We start from the raw sequence: 25,271 nt of genomic DNA, 5'->3' as shown, positions 1-25,271 counted from the left end.
TTTGGGGAACACAAAAATGAGTTTGAGATGTTGACTTGACCTCCAAATTCTCTTCAGATCTCAAACCGATCAATCATCTGTGGGATGTGCTGGAAAAATAAGTCTGATCCATGGAGGCCCCACCTAGCTACTTACATGGATGCTCAACCTGTGGCCCTCCAGCTGTTGCGGAACTACCATCATGCCTCTGCCTTTTGGAATCATGCTTTGAGAGTAATATTATATTAGAATCCCGCGCAATGGAAGATGTCTTCAATAAATGTAGAGTTGCTGCCTGTGCTGGATACTTCTCACTGATGTGGGAAGTCAGATAAATGAGGTAAGTTTATGTGGGCTATGGCGCTACTCTGGATAGAGGTAGGTGGAATCTATTAAACCCAAAATCCTAGTATATGTAGAAAGATAATGTGGTGTATACCTTCAAATAATACAATTGGTACCAAATAACCCAGTACAATAAATACAATACAATAAAATAAATTAAAATAAATAATAATATCCAGTGCTGGGTGCAAAATTAATAAGTGGGTGGATTAATATCCACAATAAATAAATGGATGATATCAAGTGCTGAGTGATAATTAATGGGTAGGTGGACTAATATCTCAGTCCACTGATGAGGTGTCTCAGTGTCTATGGTGAATTAGCGAACAATATCTATCCCACCAGTGAAGAAACTTTCCAAAATAACAATATAATAACCCTAAAAAGTACTGTATATCACAAATGTGTGAACCAAAGTGCTGCATGCAAGGGAGAAAATTCCCTATAAATAAATAATAAATAAAGTCCAATAAATAGTATGATACAATTGACTGTCAATACCAATGTGATATATTGTAACCAAAGTGCTGCGTGCAAGGGAAAATTTCCCAAAATGAAAGTCCAATAAGCTGTTTGGTGAAGGACTGTGCTTTCTGCTTGAGCCAGATAAGAATTATATTAAGGTGCTGGTGCTGATCTGGGTTCTTGCTGTGCTCGGTGCAGTGCTCCCTTCCCCTTGTGTAATTGCACTCACCGCAATTCTTTCCCCGTATAGGGCAGTGGTTCTCAAATCCGGTCCTCGGGACCCACTAACAGGCCAGATTTTAAGTATTACCTTGGGGGATGCAGACTAGAATACTGCAATCACTGAGAAGCAAATGAGATCACCTGTGATGTAATTTAGTTATCTTGCAAACCTGGCCTGTTGGTGGGTCCCGAGGACCGGATTTGAGAACCACTGGTATAGGGGTAATGATCCTTGCAAAGCAAGTAGGTGTCTGGATGGTCCTATGTTTCCTGAGGCTCTGGATGGTCCTATGTTTCCTGAGGCTCTGAGGAAGAGGCACAGCCTCGAAACGCGTCAGCCCTCCGTCTACATGAGACATTGGACTTTTCTATCGATGCTGCTCTTTGGAATTGATATGCTGGGCTATCACGCATGTCTGTGAATAGTTGATTTTAAACTTATGTTATTAAAAGCCCGCTGAGAATAATGCGCTAGACTGGTGCGCCCTTTCTTTGTGTTTGTATTCCCTCTGGGCGTTAGTAGATGGTTTACCCCTCCTGGTCCCTTGTGGATGTGTGTGTCCAACACACGGAGTCTGGCTGTAGGGGTCCCGTGGGCTTCAATCAAATGTTACCCCATATGTATAAAGTAGACATTCCATAGCATAATACTACGTATACCAGGATTTTGGGTTTAATAGATTCCACCTACCTACAGAGTAGCGCCATAGCCCACATACACTTACCTCTTTGAGAGTAATGCTGGTAACCGTCAATGCCTTATGGGATTTGTAGTTCCGCAACAGCTGGAGTGGCACCGGTTGAGCACCCATGACTTAAAGCAGGGATCTCCAAACTACAGCCCTCCAGCCTTTTCCGGAACTACACTTCTCATGAGGCATTTTAAAACTCTGGCATTCACAGACATGACTAGGCATGATGGGAATTGTAGTTCCTGAGCAACTTGGGGGCCATAGTTTGGAAACCCCTGATGTAAAGGATCTGCTACTGATGGCTTGGTGCAGATACCACAGCATACTTTCAGAGGTCTAGTGGAGTCCATGCCTGGTTTATGGTGGGTGGCCATAATGGTATGTCTGATTGGTGTATACCGGGAGGCACCAGCTGGAGGGTGGACCTGGTGACCAGTCATGGGGGGGGGGGGGTGGCTGTCAGAGCCCAGAAAAGACAGCCGGCTAACGATATTGTAAGGAAAGAAGATGGCGGCACGCAGAGGCGGTGTGATGGATCACCATAAGACAACATTGTATTCACAATATATGTGTATGTTACTGGTGCACAGCTCAGGTGACAACGGATTAAAGCAAAATTAACCTTTAGGCCCCTTTCACACAGGCGGACCGTTCAGATCTGCCTACCCGTTTTTTTTGGCGGATCTGAACAGTCCCCCCATGAATTCCTATGGGGCATTGGAGACATGTCCGCTGACACCCGATCCGATCCGTCAAATATGGACGGATGGAAACCCTATTTTCCATCCGTCCAGCGGATCGGATCGGATGAGAACGGACGGACGGTTCGTTCCCATCCGATTTCCCCCATAGAGATGCATGGGGAACTGACAGCTGTCCTCCTGCGGCGGCTCGATCCCCCGCTGAGAAAAACGGAATCCATACGACGGACGGATAGTGTGAAAGGGGCCTTAGAGGGGGTGGTCAGGGAGTAGAGTTGCCACCTCATCCCTTTAACCGCTTGCCGACCGCCGCAAGTAGATTTACTGCGGCGGTCAGCCCCTGCCAGGCAGAGTGACGTTAATTAACGTCACTAGCCTGGGAGGGTCTGGGGAGCGAGCGCGCGCCCGCGGAGGCGCGTTCCCGCTCCCGCGCGGTCACGGACCCCCCCGCGTGTGTGACCGGCGGACCCGATGTCCGCCGGTAACTCGGCGATCGGCGGGGGAGAGGGAGAAAGTCAGGCGGCTTGTGTAAACAAGCCACCTGTCATTCTCCTCGGTGTAAAGACACTGATCACACGGATCTACTATGTAGATCCGTTGATCAGTGTCCTTACAGCTCAAGCTACAGCCAATCACAGTAGAAAGCACGCCCCTAGGGACACACACAGCCCCTCCCTCCCAAATAAAGTTAACCCCTTCACTACCAGTGTATTTTTACATTAACAGTGCATATGTATAGCACTGATTACTGTAGAAATGTCACTGGTAACCCCAAAAGTGTCAAAAATGTCAGTCAAGGGTCCGATCTGTCCGCCGCAATGTCGCAGTACGCTTTTTGCAATTTTTTTTACCAAACATAGGTAGCATAAAACAAATTGGCCGAAAATGTTAAAAAAAAATTTGATTTTTACATTTTTTTTGGGGGGGAATTTCATATAAAAAAATGTGAAAAATATTGTTATTTTTGCAAAATTTACGCTCTTTTTTTGTTTATAGCGCATGATCAAAAAATTGCACAGGTGATCAAATACCACCAAAAGAAAGCTCTGTTTGTGGGAAAAAAAGGACGCCAAATTCGTTTAGGTACAGCGTCGCACGACCGCGCAATTGTCCGTTAAAGTCACGCAGTGCCGAATCGCAAAATACCCCCTGGTCAGGAAGGGGGTAAAATCTTCCGGGGCTTAAGTAGTTAAGGTGGTAATTAAACTCACTCAGTGCCTTATGTGCATTATATCAGCCTCAGAACCTGTGTAATTATTGTGTGTCCTGGTTTAAAGGGATGAGGCGACAACCATACCAGGAAGTGAAGTTCCTCTCTGAGGATTGTACAATATTGCATTGTGTCTCCTACACATCCATGCAGCTCAGTGTGCCTCTCCCTATGACTGCTCGCAGCCTCCCGTGTTGTTGTGTCGGCTCTGTCACATTGTATCAGCTGTCATTCCTCACCTAAACTCCTCCCACCTCCCTTGGCATTGGCATCCTCTCGTCATCGCGACAACTTCCTAGTATCCCCGCCCCTTAGTTACAGAAAATGATGGACACCTCTAGGAACCAACAGGATCTCACATCTGATGAGAGACAGTGGCGTCCATCCAATGAGCGGCCGGCGAAGCGGGACATCCGCTGTGTGTGCTCCTGGATGCAGATCAGCTGCTGTGACTGTCGCCCCGGTTCAGGTCTCGTCTAACACCGGTTGCCCCCCGCCATGCTCGGCATTGACAAATTACCCATCGAGGAGACGCTGGAGGACAGTCCCCAGGTCAGAGGCGTGGCTGGGCGGGCTGCTAATTGCAGTGGGGCTGTGTGTCAGTCTGTGACTCATGATGTATGGAGGTGTGAAGTCATGTGTTGGCCTGGAAGGCCACTGACTGCTATTGGAGCCTTTATATGGCTTTGTAGAAGTGGACTTCTGTTCTGCTTTCCTTTCCTGAATCAGCCAATCACAGCTGAGCTGTGGGAGTAGACAGCCAGGGGCCCAGCCTGACACCCAGGGGCCCCTCAGCTCTACTGAACACTAAATCCTCTATCCATGAACTTCTTACTGCCCACTTAACGCATATGTGTGCCACCCACATATCGCACATATGTGTCCATGGACGGCCGCGGTTACTTGGCGCGCTCGCAGCATAGCGACTGAGCTGTCATTGACAGCTGGCGGTCTCCAATCAGAATCCGGAGCCAGCGGGATCGGCTTCTGATCATGTGACCACTGTGACAGCCAATCGCAGCAGTGAGAGTCTGTCCTGCACCCGGGGCAAAAAGACCCACCTAGAGGGACTAGAAGGGGTTAAAGTGATACTACCGTCTTGTTTTTTTTTAGTTAATACTTACCTTGTCTGTGTAGTTGGTTTTGCACAGAGCAGCCTGGATCCTCCTCTTCTCAGGTCCCTCTTTGGCTCTCCTGGCCCCTCCCACCTGTTGAGTGCCCCCACAGTAAGCAACTTGCTATGGGGGCACCCGAGGCAAGCTGCAGCTCCGTGTGTCCATTCAGATATGGCGTGGCGGTTCTGCCCCACCCCTTCACTCTCCTCATTGGCTCACTAAATTTGAGAGCAGCGGGAGCCAATGGTGCTACACTGCTGTCTCAGCCAATGAGGAGGGGAGTCCCGGGCAGCCAAGACACTCCTGCTACATTACTGGATGAGAGGGGCTGCTGCACACAGAAGGATTTTTATCTTAAAAAATGATTGTAAAGTCTCTTTTTTTTTTTTTATTATTAAAATAATATATTTAATATACTTACCTCCTCTATGCAGTTGGTTTTTCACAGGGCAGTCCAGGTCCTGCTCTTCTCAGGTCCCTTGCTGGAGCTCCTGTTGAGTACCTCCACAGCAAGCAGCTTGCTATGGGAGCAGCCGAGCTGCAGCTCCATGTATCCATTCAGCCCCACCCCCTCTCTCTCCCAATTGGCTAGCTGAGTTTGATTGACAGCAGTGGGGGCCAATGGCGCTGCTGCTGTGTCTTAGCCAATCAGCAGAGAGAGTCCCGGACAGCTGAGGCACTCGTGGACGTCGCTGGATAGAGAGAGGGCTCAGGTAAGTATTAGGAGGGGTGAGGGGGGCTGCTGCACACAGAAGACTTTTTATCTTAATGCATAGAATGGATTAGGCTAAAAAACAACCTTCTGACTTTACAACCACTTTAAAGTGTATCTGAAGCCAACTTTTTTTAGTTTGGCTGGAATGGGTGATGGCTATGGATGCGTTCACACCATACAGGTACCGCCCAGCCATGCGCATTCATTTGAATGGGCTGCCCTATGCGCAAGGAACATGCAAAAGAAGTCCCTGTCCCCATTTTAAAATCTGAAATGCACGGCGCTGCGGCATCATGTGTTTTAGCGCATGCGGAAATGTGCGTAAGTAAATGCATGAGAGCACCGTAAAAATAACGGCACCGCTGCGCATCTGCTAAAGGGCTGTTTCTGTGCGTGTCGGAAAAGTGCAGATTTTGCAAATTTCTGGCATGCGCTTTTTTTTTTGGTGTCTATGATCCATCAGGGAGATTTTTCTTCACTTCCTGTCCTGTAGACCTATCAAGAAGTGAGAGAAGTCCGCCCATGGTGAGGGAAAGGACCCTGAGCTATTAGGCTAAGTTTACATTTGTGGTAGACCTTGCTGCAGTTAAAGTGTTACTAAACCCACAACAGTAAAATCAGTCTGTATATACAGTAAAGCATGCTGGTTATATTCACTGTGGAACCTAAGGGGTGCATTGTGTAAAAAGGCTGCTTGAGTCTGTCTTCTCTGGTCCTCCCCTTCTACTGTCCCCAATCCATCTGCTGATAGTACAGAGCCTTGGGGGCACTCTGCACATGCTCAGGTTGGTGTGTATTGCTAGAGAGTTTTTTTTTTTTTTTTTTTGGGAGAGTGCATATGATCAGCACAGGGCCAATCAGCACTGTCCAGACAGAGGGCCAGGGGTAATGCAGGCTTATAGGACAGGAGGAAGAGAATGGAGAATGAAAACGCCTCTTACAAGCCTTAACCAGACACTGATAGAAGTCACAGGATTGCTATATACTGCTGATGAGAAAAGGTATTTAGCAGTTTATTATTACTAAAATAATGGCATTTTCATGTTCTGTGTACTGTGGGAGATCAGATATAGTGAATGCAGGTTCTGGGTTTAGTAACACTTTAAAGTAGCACAGTGCTGAATAGAAAAAAAATGCTCAGGTCATGAAGGGGTAAAACCTTCTTGAGGTCAAGTGGTAAATCGGGGCACTTGAATTGTGCTGATCCTACTCCTTAAAGCTGGGATAAAGAGCTATCCCCTGTCTATCAGCCCCCAGTCCCCCGATTCAATCTAAAATTGCTAAAGCTGGATACACACTATCCAACTTTTGTGGTTAGATTTCCTTCAGATTTACCTTTTCTATGTAGTGCAAGGGCCTGCCAGATTGCATACAAATTAAAAGTGTTTAGGTCTGACCTCATATTATATGGTTTTGGTAAGTCTAAAGGAAAAAGCCTTCAGAAAATCTTATAGTGTGTATGGCCCATAAGTGAAGCCTAAAAAAGGAAACGTGAGTGCAGTAGCCCATTCTCTCTCTGGATTAGAGACCCTCCGCTTTCCCAGGAGACATTGGCACCTAATCCAGGAACATGCTAGTTTCCTGGCTGTTTTAACTCTTGCTCCTGACTTGGAACAAATATAGGAGTCTTGTCTGTTCTCTGACTTACCTGATCTGCATACATTCATACTTTAGGTAGGTAACCTAGACAGTACTGCAGCGTGTGGGTCACCAGCGTAGAAAAGCAGCTAGCAGTGTTGAGCAGGGATGGCCACACATTGATGGACATTCAGCTGCTCCTTGCTGAGCCACCTGGATTTTGAACTGTCTATGGCCAGCTTTAGGGCTCATTCTGACACGCAGCAGCCATCACTGTCCCTTTGAAAGACTATCTGTGGTGGATCATTTTTCAGGGGTTGATTGACCAGTCTGAACCCTAAAAATGCCAACCCACTGCTCCTGGATCTGGTTGCAGGGCAGTTGTGGCGTAGCCCTATTTACTTGAATGGGTCGCATTCTGCAGAAGTACTGCCTACCGAAAGCGATAAAGAGGTTAAAGCAAATCATGGGGGATGGCGGCACATGTAGAGAGACCTGAGTGGCTGTATATATTTGTTTGGGTGGGGGTAAAACTGCGGCTCAACTGCCTGTTTATACCATCCTCTGGCCACACATCTAAACGAGCCCTTAGGTTGAAAATCGACAAATCTATTGAGTTCAACCAAAAGAAAAAATTAGAAAACCTCCATAAGGAGAACCCTATAGCCATAGTAGATCCAGAGGAAGGCAAAGTAAACCTTTATAAAGTTTGGTCCAATTTGCTCCAATCAGAGGAAGAAAATCCTTCCTGATCCCCTTAATGGAATAAATTATCGTTGTATATCTTTCTGGAGTTAATCTTTTACTTTTAATTTAACAAATGAAACAAATGTTAATGCCTAAGCACAATTTTTCAATTATGACATGTTAGTAAAACTGTACATATCATCATAACTACTTTGTGTACCCAGGTGGATTATGCCTTGTTTTTTTCAGGACAAATTGGGCTTTCATTTGGTGGTAAATGGTAATGGATATCTCCTGATTTTTTTTTTTTTTTTCATATTTTTTTTTTTTAATTAACAAAGGAAAACTGGCCCAAAAAAAAAAAAAAAAAAATATATATATATATATATATATATATATATATATATATATATATTATTTTTTTTTTTTAATGTAGCTGTTTATTTCTTGCTATTATCATAATTTATCACCAAAGAACAACCCAAAATAAATTCTCCTGCTCATGACGATTGGCAGCGATAGCTTTTTTTTTTTTTCCTGCCTAAAATACAGTGACACTAACTGACACTGATGGTAATTTCAATTTTTTTTTTTTTAACTTCTACCACAAATATGCTGACCTTGACCGTTCACCCTAACACTAACCCTGGCAAACCTTGATTTTGTTATTTTTTTCGTTTTTTTATTATTATTATTATTATTATTATTATTATTTTTTTTTTTTACACACTTTGGTTTGTTTACATTTATCTCTCCTGCAAGATAAAGAAGATACAATGTATCTTTCTCCTCATTCAGAAGAGGAAGTAACCAGGGGAGGGCTCACAGTGACTGACCACCGTGATAGCCAATCAGAGGCTATCACACTGATCAGGTGACCCGGAACCAAGGGTCCCGTTTCTTAGTACGAAACCCGGGGCGCTTGGTGAGAGCCCGGTCTCTGTGCTGGGAACACACTGCGCGGCGAGCTCCCTGCACAAAGAGAGATACGCATATATACGACACCACAGGAATAAAAGGCCACTTCTGTGAGGCTGCATATTTGTGTGCGGTTGGTGGGAAGGGGCTAACCAGAGTAGTGAGTTTGAGGCTCCCGTTTCACACATGCCTCTCCAATATCCTAGGACTTGTGGTCGATCTATAGCTGGCCATACACAGATAGAAAATAGTTTGAAAAATCAGTCAGATTTCTAAAGATCTGTCAAATGTGCATGGGATAATGCCATCATTGTATCAATATATGTTGCCTAATTATCATTTGAAAACAACGTAAATGGTACATTTTTCATCAATCGATCGATTACCCAATCTGGGGTTACATTTTAACACACGCATGCACTGTAGAATTTTTCAAACTTTTTTAGATCGATTCCACTACTAATATTTAGAAAATCGATTGTTTAGGCTTAAAAATCCAACATGATGGTTTTGTTTTTTTTGCCATAAAACTTTGCATTTCGGTAATCGAAATTAGTCCACTAACGTTTCGAAAGTCGAATGACTGAGCGTATCGAATGCTTTTTTGAACAATTTTCTAACTGTGTATGGCCAGCATTAGGCTCCTTTCACACTGCGCACCGCCCGACGATCCTCTATGGGAAGATCGGATGAGATCTCATCCGATCCGATTCTTCAGACAGATGGAAAATAGGGTTTCCATCCGTCCAGATTTCACGGACAGGATCGGAATCGGATAGCAGCGGGTGTCAGCGGAGATGTCTCCGCTGAAATCCGCTGCCCCAAAGGGATGCATGGAGCATCCTATCAGGTCCACCTGAAAAACTGACAGGCGGATCGGATCGAATCGCCTGTGTTAAAGGGGCCTAATGGGCCTTATACACTATAAGATTTTCTGAAGACTTTTTCCTTTAGATTTACCAAAACCATATAATCTGAGGTCAGACCTAAACACTTTCAATTTGTATGCAATCTGGCAGGCCCTTGCACTACATAGAAAAGGTAAATCTGAAGGAAATCTAACCACAAAAGTTGGATAGTGTGTATCCAGCTTTAGGCTGCATTCACATGTGAGCTTATAATCGCGGGCAGAACCGCCGCGGTTCCGCCCGCGATTCGGAGATTTATTGCAAATCGCGGGACGCCTAGCGTTGCCCGTTGATTTGCAATAGCCCCCCAAACGCCGAGCGATGTTGCCACGATTTACGCCCGCCGAATCGCGGCAACATCGCGCAAACAAAATTGCGGGACGCAATACGCTCCAAAGAAGCTCTTGTACTTTTTTGGAGCGTATTGCGTCCCGCGATTTTGTTTGCGCGATGTTGCCGCGATTCGGCGGGCGTAAATCGCGGCAACATCGCTCTGCGTTTGGGGGGCTATTGCAAATCAACGGGCAACGCTAGGCGTCCCGCGATTTGCAATAAATCTCCGAATCGCGGGCGGAACCGCGGCGGTTCTGCCCGCGATTATAAGCTGACATGTGAATGCAGCCTTAGACTTCAGGGTTGATTTACTAAAACTGGAGAGTGCAATATCTGGTTCAGCTGTGCATGGTAGCCAATCAGCTTCTAACGTCAGCTTGTTCAATTAAACTTTGACAACAAAACCTGGAAGCTGATTTCTAGGTTTCTATGCATAGCTGCAGTAGATTTTGCACTCTTCAGTTTTAGTAAATCACCCGTTATAGTATGTAGGATGTATAGTGCAAGAAATGACATAGTGACAAATCAATATCTTTCTTTGGAGAACTTGTGTTGTTTTCATGAAACTCATCGTATTCTTCCATTTATAGACTAGGTCTCTTCTGGGAGTTTTCGAGGAAGATGCAGCTGCGATCTCCAGTTACTGCAGTCAGCTGTATAATGCTATGCGCAGGATTTATGACGCTCAGGTATGGAATCTAAACAGCCCTATCTTCAGGTTATTACTGTAGTTTATATAATCAAAAATGGGACTTGTAAAATTGCTTAATATACCGGTAGTTTATAAGCCAGTGAACCCAAACCTGATATTGTAGACTTGAACAGGCACCACTTGATGAAAAAATGACCAGGTTCTTGTATCTCTCTGACACCCCAGCATCAACATTTCCCAGCAGGGGTTTGTGTCGGCATCCTTCCTACAAAGCAGTAACAAAGGGGTCTCCCTCCAGGGGGTTGCTCTATAATTTGTTGTTTTTATAGGAAGTACAGCAGTGGGGTGTGATCATCATTTGGTGTTCTAATGGCTGTAGCATTTATTTTAGGGGCATCTGGTAATTGTTTTCAAGCATACACTATATTGTCAAAAGTATTGGGACGCCTGCCTTTACACACACATGAACTTTAATGTCATCCCAGTCTTAGTCCGTAGGGTTCAATATTGAGTTGGCCCACCCTTTGTAGCTATAACCGCTTCAACTCTTCTGGGAAGGCTGCCGACAAGGTTTAGGGCTCTTTCACACGGCCGCTCCGTGTGTCCGCAAATCATCCTATTTTTTTGCGGATGATTTGCGGACATAATGTAAGTCTATGGCATTGCGGATGTCAGCGGAATACCATCCTCTGACATCCGATTTTCCTCCTTTCAGTTCTGTTCCGTTTTTTGGAACGGAACAGAACCCTATTTTTTCCTCCGTTCAAAAAACGGAAAGGAAGGAAAATCAGATGTCAGCGGTGTCATCCGCTGACATCCGCAATGCCCATAGACTTACATTATGTCTGCATATCATCCGCAAACGGATGGGATGATATGCGGACTTACGGAGCGGATGACACAAATGTCATCCGCCCCGTGAAAAAAAAAAAAAAATCCCGCAGCGGAGCTTTCACACGGAGCGGCCGTGTGAAAGAGCCCTTAGGAGTGTGTCTATGGGAATGTTTGACCATTCTTCCAGAAGCGCATTTGTGAGGTCAGGCACTGATGTTGGACAACAAGGCCTGGCTTGCATTCTCCACCCTAATTCATCCCAAAGGTTTTCTATCGGGTTGAGGTCAGGACTCTGTGCAGACCAGTCAAGTTCCTTCACCCCAAAATTGCTCATCTATGTCTTTATGGACCTTGCTTTGTGCACTGGTGTGCAGTCATGTTGGAACAGGAAAAGGCCATCCCCAAAGTGCTTCCACAAAGTTGGGAGCATTAAATTGTTCAAAATGTCTTGGTATGCTGATGCCTTAACCACTTGCCGACCGCCGCACGACTATCTACGGCGGCGGTCAGCCCCTCACAGGCAAAGTGACGTAGGTCTACGTCGCTCGCCTGTGAGGGTTTAGGGAGCGAGCGCGCGCCGCCGGAGGCGCGCTCCCGCTCCCGCGTGGTCACGGACCCCCCCGCGCGTGTGACCGGCGGACCCGATCGCCGCCGGCCACTCTGCGATCGGCGGGGGAGAGGGAGAAAGTCAGGCAGCTTGTGTAAACAAGCTGCCTGTCATTCTCCTCTCTGTATGAGAGATGATCACATGGATCTACTATGTAGATCCATTGATCACTCTGCATACAGTTGAAGCCACAGCCAATCACAGTTAGAATCACGCCCCTAGGGACACACACAGCCCCTCCCTCTCAAAGTTAACCCTTTCACTACCAGTGTATTTTTACAGTAACAGTGCATATATATAGCACTGATTACTGTAGAAATGTCACTGGTAACCCCAAAAGTGTCAAAAATGTCAGTCAAGGGTCCGATCTGTCCGCCGCAATGTCGCAGTACCGCAAAAAAAATTGCAGATCGCCGCCATTACGCGTTAAAAAAAAAAACAACAAAAATGACAAAAATCTTTCCCTTTGTTAGTAAACGCAATAACTTTTGCGCAAACCAATCAAAATACGCTTTTTGCGATTTTTTTTTTACCAAACATAGGTAGCATAAAACAAATTGACCGAAAATATTAAAAAATTTTGATTTTTACATTTTTTTTGGGGGGAATTTCATATAAAAAAAAGGGAAAAATATTGCTATTTTTGCAAAATTTACGCTCTTTTTTTGTTTATAACGCGTGATCAAAAAATCGCACAGGTGATCAAATACCGCCAAAAGAAAGCTCTGTTTGTGGGAAAAAAAGGACGCCAAATTCGTTTAGGTACAGCGTCGCACGACCGCGCAATTGTCCGTTAAAGTCACGCAGTGCCGAATCGCAAAATACCCTCTGGTCGTTTAGCAGCCAAATCCTCCGGGGCTTAAGTGGTTAAGAGTTCCATTCACAGGAACTATGGAGCCAAGCCCAAGACTGAAAAACAACCCCACACCATAATCCCCCCTCTGCCAAATGATTTTGACCAGTGCACAAATCAAGGTCCATAAAGACATGGATGAGCAAGTTTGGGGTGGAGGAACTTGACTGGCCTGCACAGAGTCCTGACCTCAGCCCAATAGAACACCTTTGGTATGATTTAGAGTGGAGACTGAGCCAGGCCTTTTCGTCCACATCAGTGCCAGACCTCACAAATGTGCTTCTGAAAGAATGGTCAAACATTCCCATAGACACACTCCTAAACCTTGTGGACAGCCTTCCCAGAAGAGCTGAAGTGGTTATAGCAACAAAGGGTGGGTCAACTTAATATTGAACCCTACGGACTAAGACTGGGATGCCATTAAAGTTCATGTGCGTGTAAAGGCAGGCGTCCCAATACTTTTGACAATATAGTGCATCTCATTTCTTGGGTCCTCAGATGCTTTATGGTGTCAATACAGATTCGGCTTGCTCACAACTGTACAAAACTGGGATATAAAGCTGGCCATAGACTAATTGAAATTCAGTTCTGCAGGGGCCAGACGAATTTCAAACAGCATGTTGCCACCCCTGCTTGATCGGGTATAACTCTTCCCTACACTTTAATCACTGATGTGTGTGCGATAGCACTGAACGGCTAAAAATTAAAGTTGACTACGATGGATCTACTGTAAAGTGATTTTTTTTTTTTCCTTCAAAGAAGCAGATCCATGGATTGAAATGTAGTATAGGAGGAACCTGTTCTGGTCCTAGGCTGCTATCTCTCTGATAGCGACAAAGGAAGGGCTCACCAAGCGATAAATTCTTAGATATCTATGGAGGAGCGCCAGGTACAAAAGTTCATCTAATTTGAAAGCCTTTTTTAAACATTTAAAGATTAAGAGCATCAAATACATCCAACACGTTTTGAGGGAAAGGACCCCCCCCCCCCCTTCTTCAGGGCTTGAGTAGTTGATGAATTTATGACAGAATGCACTAGGCGACCTGCATTATAAGAGAAGTTTGGGATTTAAAAAAACTCACCTAGGTGGATGCAGCTTTGATAAGATGCTGCATCTGTTCCTTGCCATCTCATCAGTGAGAAATGAGCGAATAAACACCACTGATCACTCAGTTCTCCTCCTCCGCTCTGATCAAAGAACCAAGACTGCCAGCCAGCGGCTCTCTGCTGTCCCCTCCAGCGCTCACTGAAGCACTGGTATGTGGAGGGGGCGGCAGGGGCTGGCTCAGGCAGATCATTGAAAGGCTGAGCCAGGTGCCAGGCCAGGCATCTGGGTGGATCCAGACCATATGGTTGGGATTTTTCCAGAGCCTGGACTGAACTTTAGCCCGCTGTTGGCTAAAAATGGGTCACAGGAGTGCAGAACGGACTGAACTCTTGTGATCCATAGGAGAAGTATGGCCAAAAAGGTTTGGCCGTACTTTTCTTTAAAGTAATTGTAAAGGTATATTTTTTGTTTAAAAAAAATAACACATGTCTATACTTACCTGCTCTGTGCAATGGAATCGCACAGAGCATCCGCGAAGCACCTCTTTTCGGGTCCCCCTCCGGCGCTCCTGGCCCCTCCCCTCTGTCCAATGCTCCAATGGGAAGCCATTCTCATGGGGGCACTCGAGCGTGCTCACACCTGAGCCCTGCTGCTGCGTGCATTGACATATACAGCGGGACTCAGCCCACGCTCCCTCGTCACTGATTGACGGCACCGGGAGCCAATGGAGGCCCTGAAGTGAGGTGAGAGAAGAGCTGCAGAGGTGCACAGGACTGGATCTAATGAGGGCTCATGTAAGCAAAGTGGGGGGGGGGGTTGGATGCTGACACCTAAACATTTTTTATCTTAATGCAATGAATGCATTGAGTTAAAAAAATGTTTAGGCTTTACAACCACTTTAAGGCTTGATGAAGGCTAGCAACTCCTGACCGCACTAAAGGCAGATGACTGATGCTCTTTTCCTCCAAAATGCATTAGCTGTATTTGATGCTCTTAACCCTTAAATGTTATAAAAATCTTTCACGTGCATTAATGTAAAAAAAACTTTTATGGTCAGTTCTCACCATAACCCCCCCCAAATACTTACCTGAGTACTATCTCAATCCAGCACTGTGCCCGAGATCAACAGAGCTGCTCTCTCTGTTTCTTCACAGGACTCAGAGGCAGCAGAGGGAGCAAATGGCTCCCGCTGCTGCCAATCAAATCCAGTGAGTTGGGACTGACCCAATCTGTGTATATCTATGGACACACACAGCCCAGCTCAGGAGTGAGCCTGCATATACATTCCATAGAAAGTGGCTGGCTATGGTGGCGCACATAGAAGAGAATAAATCTAGAGTGCCCGGGAGGGGGGGGGGGGACCTCAGAAGAGGTGGTTATACTTCCCTGCACATGGAAAAAATGTGAAGTTCCCCTGAGGTGGGAATTTTTTAGGCACAAAGTAATAGAGAATTTAAATAATCGAATAATATATTTATTGAACAGAAATAATAGACAAAAAATTGGGTTAAAAACAGTTGGAAGCATAAGACATTAATACCATAACAGTAACCGACCACATTATACAAAGTCCAAAACCCGACGCGTTTCGAAGACTATGGAGCTTCTTCCTCAGGGATGGCTTTGAGTGGTGTTGCACAGAGCAGGTAAGTATAACATGTTTATTATTTTAATTAAAACAAATGAATGTCTTTACAATAACTTCTAGATACTCTCAAAACATTTTTAAGAAGCGTTTTCTGACAAGCCATGTTACGATACATTACATATAAGTCTTTCAACAAATTTCACTTATGGCTTTAGTGGTCAGTGGTGCAGTTGTCAAGTCTTTTGGTTTACGGCTCTGATTTAACTTGGATCACATGATTCTTTAGAAAACCAATTTGGTTCTAGCAACCACAAGTAAATGATGTACACAGGAAGGGGAAGTGATGGTATCATATTAGTTGCTGTATGACTGTCTTGTGGTTTATTCGATGATTGTACACTTTGTGCCTTGATCTCACTTCCCTGCTACAAGATAGATTTAGCTGTAAATGTCATTTCGAGAGGTTTTTGGGTCTCCCCCGTCCTCCCAATCAGATAAACAAGACTAGAAACTTCAAAACCGTTAAGTTACATGAACTGTGTCCCCCCCACCACTTGCCAACAGACTTTTGCATGAAAATTGTCAGTACCTTCAATGACTCTAGCTTGAATGTGTGCTTCAAATTATAATTTGCTTTTAACATTTGATTTTGGAATGAACTGACTTTCCTGGAGGAAAACCACACACACTGTTAGAAATTGATTTATTCAAGAAAAAAAAATCCTCCCTGCTCCTTCAGATTTTCCTGTTGCTGCAGTTGAAAAGGAACGCCAAATGCACCTTGCTAATAGTTAGAAAATCAAAATGTGGGTAAATGATATGACTTGGGAGACTTGATCCTATATTTTTTCAGTGTAATTTGTTGCGGTATACTTGACGTATATGTACAACTTTTATATGTTTATTGTATAATTTTTCGCATGTGACAATAAAGCCGTTTTTGATAAAAAAAAAAATCAAACAAACATTCTTAGAATTATTTTGAACAAAATTCTATTAGTGTATGACCAGCTAAAAAGTATAACTAAAAGCAAAACTTTTTTTTTATTTAGTATTGAATAAAGTGGAGAGGGATTAGGACAGCTGTCAGGTTTTATTGCTGTCTGTGCCTCCGTTGTGGAGATTCCCCTCTCCATTTGTCCTGTTTAACATTATCATTGAAATTGAAAGAAAATCCCAAGTTTTGGGCTGTCGCCAGAAAATTAATTGAGAGTAAATCTTCCAATGGATGACCTGAGGATCCCCGAGGAATTCCCCTAATTTTCATGGATTTCTTCTCACTTCCTGTTGGGCTATGGGAGAGGAAGCAAAGGGAAATCTCCGCAATGAGACACAAATGGCGAAAAAATTTGACAAGGTTTATAACTCTCCTTTACTCAATCCAAAATGGAAAAAAAAAAAGGTTTTGCCTATAGTTCTACTTTAAGGGTAAGGACCATACAAGGCCCAAAAAAAAACAGTGATGCAACAGATTGATCAAAGCTTGAGATTATGCAAAATGAAAATATCCCCTTCCTATGGAGGAAAAGGAAAGACCCAGTAATTGCTCACAGGTTAAGAAGAAGATCGAGATGTCATGACTACTCAAGTAGGTTTGGAGACCTCTCCTGATTTGTTTTTCTTGGGATTCCAGGTTATATCAATTTTTTTTTTTATTAATATAAAAGTGCAAGATCTACTCTACTCTAATGCAGTGGTCTTCAAACTGCGGCCGGGGGGCCAGATGCTGTCTTTGCATACTTTTATTCAGCCCTTGAGGCATTGACCCCACACACATACACACACGCACACACTGTCAGGAACATTGGGGCATAGTTCCTGCCACTGACGAAAATAGGGCACTTTTACCTTCCACTGACACCAATGATGGGACACTATTTCATCCAACAGACAATAATGATGGGGCACTATTCCTCCCACTGACCTCAATGATGGGGCACTATTCCTCCCACTGACCTCAATGATGGGGCACTATTACTCCCACTGACCTCAATGATGGGGCACTATTACTCCCACTGACCTCAATGTTGGGGCACTATTCCTCCCACTGACCTCAATGATGGGGCACTATTCCTCCCACTGACCTCAATGATGGGGCACTATTCCTCCCACTGACCTCAATGCTGGGGCACTATTCCTCCCACTGACCTCAATGATGGGACACTATTCCTCCCACTGACCTCAATGATGGGACACTATTCCTCCCACTGACCTCAATGATGGGGCACTATTCCTGACACCAACGATGGGACACTATTTCTCCTACTCACATCTCCGATGGCTTGTTTCTCCTGCTTCCCCACCATTTCAATGCAGCAACCTCTATAAGTCTCTTCTGGGAGTGTCATATGCCTGCGTCCCCCACCACGGGCTGTGGCTTCATCTTCCTGCCATACATTGCTGCTGAGTGTTGTAGTGACCTAGGGGTCAGAAGAAGAAACAACAACATGCAATAGGGGACACAGACAGTTGACACTCCCAGAAGTGACGAATACGGAAGGGGCGAATGGCTGGAAGGTAGTAGAGACGGCCCACTGGAGAGGTGATGCCTCTTCTATTACAGGGGACTGCCCATTTAGATTTTTTTAAAGAGGCAAAATGAAGTACTTAACAGGGATTAACAGGGATCCATTTCTTGTTGTTATCTGCAGGTCTGGAACCTGACCTTGTTTTGTCCTACACCTTCTAGCAGCATGAAATATTCTAAAGCTATAAAGTTATAACAAATAAGAATCATTATATTATTTATAACTAGCAACAACCATGAAAGACCTGAGTCTATTTGTTTTGTACAGATATGAAGGACAGTAATTCAGACTTGACTGGCTACGTGTTTCTTCCAAGTCAGAAAGTAAATCAGTGTCAGGATGACAGCTCTGGGGCATGTGGCTTTAAGTCAGCAGGTTTAGTTTCTTGTTTTCAACAAATCCACAGACACTTATAGTAGCTCTTGTGTTAAAAAAACTATGGTCAATGATATGTAGTTTCCCTTTTTAGAAATACTGAAATATGTTTGTCACCTTTCCTCTATGATATATCTTTTTTTTTTTTTTTTTTTTTGTCAATAGAATGAATTAAGTGCAGCCACACATCTGACATCCAAGTTGTTGAAGGAGTATGAAAAGCAGGTATGTGGGAAAACCAACTCTCTTCAATGTTGTTGAATTGGATGCTCCAAAAACCAATAGGGTGTGACCACCCTCCTCCTGCGCTTGGTATCCAAACCCCTCGATCACACTCCTCACGGGACTCACAACTGGCTTCTCAAATGGCTTAAGTCTTGCTGCCCATATCGGACTGGGGTAGTCCACCGGTACTAGAATCAAAGAAAACAAAAAAGGGCGCACCGACCTAGCGCATTATCCTCAGTAGAAGGCTTTATTTATGTAACAATAAAAAATGGCTACTCACAGACGTAGATGAAAATACATCATATCAAGCTAGATTGCTCCAATGTCCGGGTGTAGTCCATACAATCGTTCATAATCGATGTGATGACGGCTGACGCGTTTCGAGGCCTAGCCTCTTCCTCAGAGCCACCTGACTCTCTGAGGAAGAGGCTAGGCCTCGAAACGCGTCAGCCGTCATCACATCGATTATGAACGATTGTATGGACTACACCCGGACATTGGAGCAATCTAGCTTGATATGATGTATTTTCATCTACGTCTGTGAGTAGCCATTTTTTATTGTTACATAAATAAAGCCTTCTACTGAGGATAATGCGCTAGGTCGGTGCGCCCTTTTTTGTTTTCTTTGTTGAATTGGATGCTTGCAGCACATTAGCCCCCTGAAGATGGGCAATAGCGAATTTCAAGCAAATCACTAAACGCATTGTTACTGACAATACATACTGTATAGGCAAATTTTTTATTTTTTTTTCTGCCCAATGTTTTTTGAACTCTTTTTTCAACAAGTCCAGACATCCCTGCCAGACAGCACAGCCAGCCCCTGCCAGACAGCACAGCCAGCCCCTGCCAGACAGCACAGCCAGACAGCACAGCCAGCCCCTGCCAGACAGCACAGCCAGCCCCTGCCAGACAGCACAGCCAGCCCCTGCCAGACAGCACAGCCAGCCCCTGCCAGACAGCACAGCCAGCCCCTGCCTGCTCTATGTCCTCTGTGCGCCCTCTGAATTTGCTAAACAATACAGTCTACTCTAAGATCAGGGCCAGCCTGGGAATGAACAGTGAGTTAGAAGGCACTTGATACACTTGTCTAGTTTACACGTGTCTAATTTACAGCTGTCTGGATCAATTACATAACCTAAAGCAGAGCCGGCAGGTTAAAGTAAATAAAAAGCCTTAAGGGTTTTTACCTTAATGCAATCTACGGTTTCTCATTATATAATATATGGGTTAATGTGTACAAAGAAGTCTCTGACTCTTACATTATACTTATGTTATGTTTATACCTAAACATACTTAAGTATGGTTTAAAAAGATAAATCTCAGCATTTTGGTACAAAGTACAATGTTACGGGGATTGCTGAATTGCAGGTTTGCTGTAGCCATAAATAGTCAGCAGTGCACCTTTTACCAAGTTCACCTTTTGCATCATGTTACAATTTACACCCATATTTCACCTATATTTAGGGTGTACCATGGTACAAATTCCTCCTCTCCTCCCTCCATTGTAGTCCATTGACACTTCCTCCATCTTTCCAACTAACAGCCCATACAGAGGTACGGGCAGAGAGCCAGAGGAAGAGTTTGCAGGAGCCTGACATTGCACCCATGATCAACTGATCGCAGGTGCAATGCTTTGCAGGCACTTGTGGGGGTAAAAAAAAGGCACATTTTTTTTTTCCTTGCAAAAAATGTGTTTTTATTAATTTTATTTATTTAATAAAGGTGAACCTATCCTTTTTTTTTTTTTTTTTTGACTGTGTCCTGTTGGGGGAATTTTCCTTCATTTTCTGTCATTGAGGCACAACAAGAAGTGAGAAGTGAATTCATATTAAGGGAATTCCCAGTTAAGACCGTGTCTCCAGCCGGTATAAAGACCGCAATATCAAGTTGACAAGACTTCTACAGTTACACTAAATGAAAAAAAAAAAGTGATATTCTTTACAAAAATATAATATCAATCTTGTACTGATAATGGGATACTATTTATTTAAAATGCTTTTTTTTTTTCTTGTGGTTGCAGCGGTTTCCTCTAGGTGGCGATGATGAAGTGATGACATCAACATTACAACAGTTTTCAAAAGTCATTGATGAAGTAAGGATTTTAGTTCCTGTAAGAATATTTAATAATAAATATCTTGCGCTCGTACTTAATTATGTCAGAATATTTATACTGCTCTGAATATAGCAGTGTATTTATTTATGGTTAATAAGCAAAGATCTGTGAAAAAGGAGAGTCTTCACCCATTGCCATAAATCAATGTCGTGAATTGTTTTTAATTGATTAATTTCTTTTTAAAAGCATATACCAATCTTAGTGAGTACAGTCTACAGTGTGGAATATATATAAAAATATTTATTCGCCAGACATGTAAACACAATATATGATCAAACAAGAAATGACACATAAAAATAACTCTACATAAAAATACTAACTTCAAATAATCAATGCAATGTGATGTTTAGCTCAATTATGAAAGTGAAACTAAAACAAAGTGAAACAAAACAAAGTGAAAGTGAAACCAAAGTAAAAGCAGGATTACCATTTCTTCCCAGGTATAGTATAAGCCATAAATTAATGTTCTATATAAACAGACTACAATGGTCTGCGAATCACACGGCCCAAAGTCATTCCACTGCAGAAGGAATGAGAATAAGCCATGCAAAACGGAAGACTTAAAATTGCAAATAATGCACTTAATCTGATATTAATAATAATGTATAAAAACAAAAATCAGCTTTTTAGAGAAAAATCTACCATGGCTTATACGGCTGGGATTGTAATCTCATTACCCTTTAAATATGCAATATAAAACATATAAGGAAGGAATAAACAATTGTTGAATAAAATCAAATAACATAGCAAGGCATAATTACCACACTTAAGATAGCCGCTAGCTTCAAATAGTTACCAGAGTCCTAAGATGGATGCCTTTCTTAAGATGGTGGATTCCCTTCAAGTTTCAGATGAATGATGTGGATCAGGGAGTATGTCTGGATGAGTCTATTGAAAAATGTAATAGCGTGTGTGGTGTAAGTGTGAGGTGTGTTGTCAGTAGTGTAAAGTGATGTCTCATCTCTTATCTGGGTTGGTCTTTTATATGGTAAGAACAAAGAGCTATAAAAATTACCATAAGTAAAACCCAGAGGGATGAAACATTATCCCAATTGGTCGGGATATTCTATACCTAAACTAGTGAGGTCAGAGACACACCCCTTTTTATAATTAACCCCATACTTGGTCTAATAAAATTAAGGATGATTCCTCTATATGTAAGATTAATCATAAAACACAACATAAAACTTTGTCCAGACTACCAGTACATACATAAATGTCCACCTGTATTTCCATTATTCATCTTGACAAGTAATGCCATTTCAATAATTATATTATTTAACACAATATAATATTTTTATATTGGAATATCTCAAATTATCTCAAGACTGCACCTGGTATTTCGTCTCCAGAGGGCAGTATTGTACCGTTCATTAGATTTTGTATTTAACATAATTAAAACAATTTGTTATCTGATGACCTATTGACCTGTCGGCTAGTGAAAAGCAATTACTTATTTGACCATGCCAAAGGGCTGTCAGATATAGTCTAGGTTTGGGAATATTTACGACACCTTGAGCACTAAACCAGTCCAAAGCAATCCTTATATAAACACTCCTACCACATGCCTTAACATGAAGTAATTTGTTTTTAAGACGCACAAGTCCTTACACATCATAGAAAAGTATACTTATATATATATATATATATATATTATATATCCAATATTATATAAGTATCAAGTTCACACTTCTATATTAATAAGAATACAATGTATTATCGTTAATATACATCTTACATATGATGATGTTTTCTATAAAAACTTATATGGTTCATCTTTAAATGTCTGCTAGAATATACTGGGGTATTGTCAATTGTTATATACTTATAGACAGACTGAGATATCCCCCCTTAACATAGCGTCAGACTGACTAAGTTTTATCTGATCGAGATGTCAAAAGAAATCTTATTTATGACAAAAGAAAATAGAAATGTCTGCTGAAAGTATAGGACCCTATTGTTGAAATTCTATGGTCTCTTGTAAGCTTGTACGAGACATTTTGTTTAACAAATATATATGAACTTTGTTTGACCTTAGAAACAACATGGAAGCCATTCAGAATCTCTTATGCATTATATGAATACATGGCTTTTAAAATCCCTTTTCTTTTTACCTATTATTATTTTAATCAACCCCCAATAACCCCGACATTCCATTTGGCTTAAAGTGCTTCTGTCAACATTTTTTCATTTTGCTTTTAATGTGTGCATTATCATGCATGCTTTAAAACACATATACAGTTACGCATGACAATGCATTTTTAGCATCGAACTGTAGTCTGATTTAAGTGTCATATTTGTTTACACTGCCAGTTTGCACTAACTTTCAAAGTCTCAATGTATTAAGCTGCAGTTCTCTTTTTGATCCTGTCCGAGAACTGTTCAGTAGCCACTTCCATGGTTAGGGTGACTACACTGTGGCTATCACAATAAAATCAGAGGTGTTGTCACCTATGTACGGTAGCTGGTGGGACTACAGCTGTATAGGAAGGTGCAAGGGCGGGTGTGGCTAACAGCATTGTCTCTACAATTATTCTGACTCTGTCTTTGAAAAGCCAAATCCAGCTCTGCCCACACTCGCCCTTCTAAAAGCTTGTTACCCCACAGTGAGCCCTGCATGTCAGCTGCTCTTCAACAGTTCAACTTCAACAGTTTTTAACCACCTACCCACAGGGCACTTTCATCCGCTTCCTGCCTAGGCTAATTTTCATCTTTCAGCACTGTCACACTTTGAAAGACAATTGCAAGGTCATGCAATGCTGTACCCGAATGAACTTTTTATTATTTTTTTCACACAAACGGAGCTTTCTTTTTGTGGTATTTAATCAATGCTGGGTTATTTATTTTTTACAAAAAAAAGGACCAAAAATCTTGGGAAAAAAACTTTTTCTTTCTGTCAGTAAATTTTGTAAATAAGTAATTTTTCTCTTTCGCTGATGTGCGCTGATTAGGTGGCACTTATAGGCACTGATGGGTGGCACTGATGGGCATCACTGATGTGCACTGACTGGCATTACTAATGGGCACTGATTGGGGTTACTAATGGGCACTGATTTAAGTCCCTTATGGACCCTGATTGGGGTTACTGATGGGCATTGATTGTTGCCTCTGATGTGCATTGTTTGTTGTCACTTATGGGCACTGCTTGAGCTTTTCTGTAATCAGGGCACTGATGATAAGTGCCCTGATTACCTGTCCTGGTCACCCCTTAAAGGAGGAGCTGCTGATTGGCTCTCCTCGACACACACTTAGTGTGACAGTGTGAGGCGAGAAGCACCGATAAACAGCACTTATGCATTTATATGTGACTGGCTGTGATTTGACACAGCCGATTATATGGATAAAGAGCCACGTCATTGGCTCTTTACCAAGAACGGGGTCGCGCCATGTCCTAAGAACACGGTGCAGCCACGATTGCCGCGCTGCAAGCCTCCGCCGGCCTGCAAGAGCGGCCGTTCTGGGTTGCCATCATATGATGTTGCCCCAGAACTAGAGCTGCACCGCTCCGCCATCATTTGACGTTGGGCGGACAGGAAGTGGTTAAAGTGGTTCTAAAGGCTCAAGGTTTTTTACCCCTAATGTATTCTATGCATTACGGTAGAAGACCTTCAGGGTACAGCCCCCTTATACTTGCCTGAGTCCCATCTCGATGTGCATGAGAGCAGCAGCTCTCCCAGGTCTCTCGCTCCTCATTGGCTCACACATCATTAGGGGGGAGGAGCCGGGACCACCAGCGGGGGAACCAAAAAGAAGAAGATCAGGACTGCTCTGTGCAAAACCATTACACAGAGCAGGTAAGTATAACATGTTTGTTATTTTTTTTTCTTTAACCACTTAACGACCAGCCACGTAGACCTACGTCGGCTGACTTTAAGGGGTTATACCGGGATGATGCCTCTAGCTAGAGGCATCATCCCGGTACCGTTGTTTAGAGCCGACGGTTGGCTTTCCTTCGGTAATGACCGATGCGGCTCGGGGGGCGGGAGGGGACGTCGTCCCCCCTCCCGCCGCCTTCCGTGGCTTTGCTCTGGGCTCCCGTCCCACCAGGAGCCCCGAGCACCCAGCCGGCTGGATGGAGTCCCGATGAATGCCGGAAACGGCATCGATCGGGTCTCCGATGACGTAACCCGGAGGCGGCGTCCATGACGTCACTTCTGGGTTACTGTGCTGCAAAAGGTGGCAGATTTAAAAAACGGCTGTATGCAAAAATGCCGTTTTCGGCGTTTTGCATACAGGGAAGTGTAGTGGAGGGGTCGAGGGTCTTTTAGACCCTCGATCCCTCCATAAAGTGTACCTGTCACTACATATTGGTGTCACAAGGGATGTTTACATTGCTTGTGACAGCAATAAAAGTGATCAGATTTTTTTTTTTTTTTTTAAAAACCTGTAATAAAGTTAAAAAAAAAGAAAAAATAAATAGGAAAAAAAAAATAAAATAAAATTTAGCCGCCCCCGTCACCGTTAGCTCGCGCACAAAAAAAACGTATACGCAAGTCGAGCCGCGAATGAATTCGCTGTTCAAACCGCACATGTGAGGTATCGCCGCGATCGCCAGAGTGTGGGCAATAATTTAAAAA

At 43.4% G+C, this 25,271-nt stretch overlaps 1 protein-coding gene across 1 annotated transcript in view; it reads left to right on the top strand.

Annotated features, from left to right (window-relative positions):
- The first annotated feature begins 4,028 nt into the window (after positions 1–4,028).
- APPL1 (adaptor protein, phosphotyrosine interacting with PH domain and leucine zipper 1) overlaps positions 4,029–25,271 on the top strand; it is a 73,138-nt gene continuing 51,895 nt past the window's right edge. Inside the window, exons 1-4 of the mRNA XM_082266500.1 lie at positions 4,029–4,166; positions 10,459–10,557; positions 18,519–18,578; positions 20,602–20,673. Coding sequence (XP_082122626.1) covers positions 4,113–4,166; positions 10,459–10,557; positions 18,519–18,578; positions 20,602–20,673 — 285 coding nt within the window. The 5' untranslated portion in view covers positions 4,029–4,112. The remainder of the gene's footprint in view (positions 4,167–10,458; positions 10,558–18,518; positions 18,579–20,601; positions 20,674–25,271) is intronic.

Source organism: Pelophylax lessonae (assembly GCF_965119305.1).
Source record: "Pelophylax lessonae genome assembly, chromosome: 8".
Classification (NCBI taxonomy): Eukaryota; Metazoa; Chordata; class Amphibia; order Anura; family Ranidae; genus Pelophylax; species Pelophylax lessonae.
Note: the sequence above shows the minus strand (reverse complement) of the source record. Positions and strands in the feature narration are given on the sequence as shown.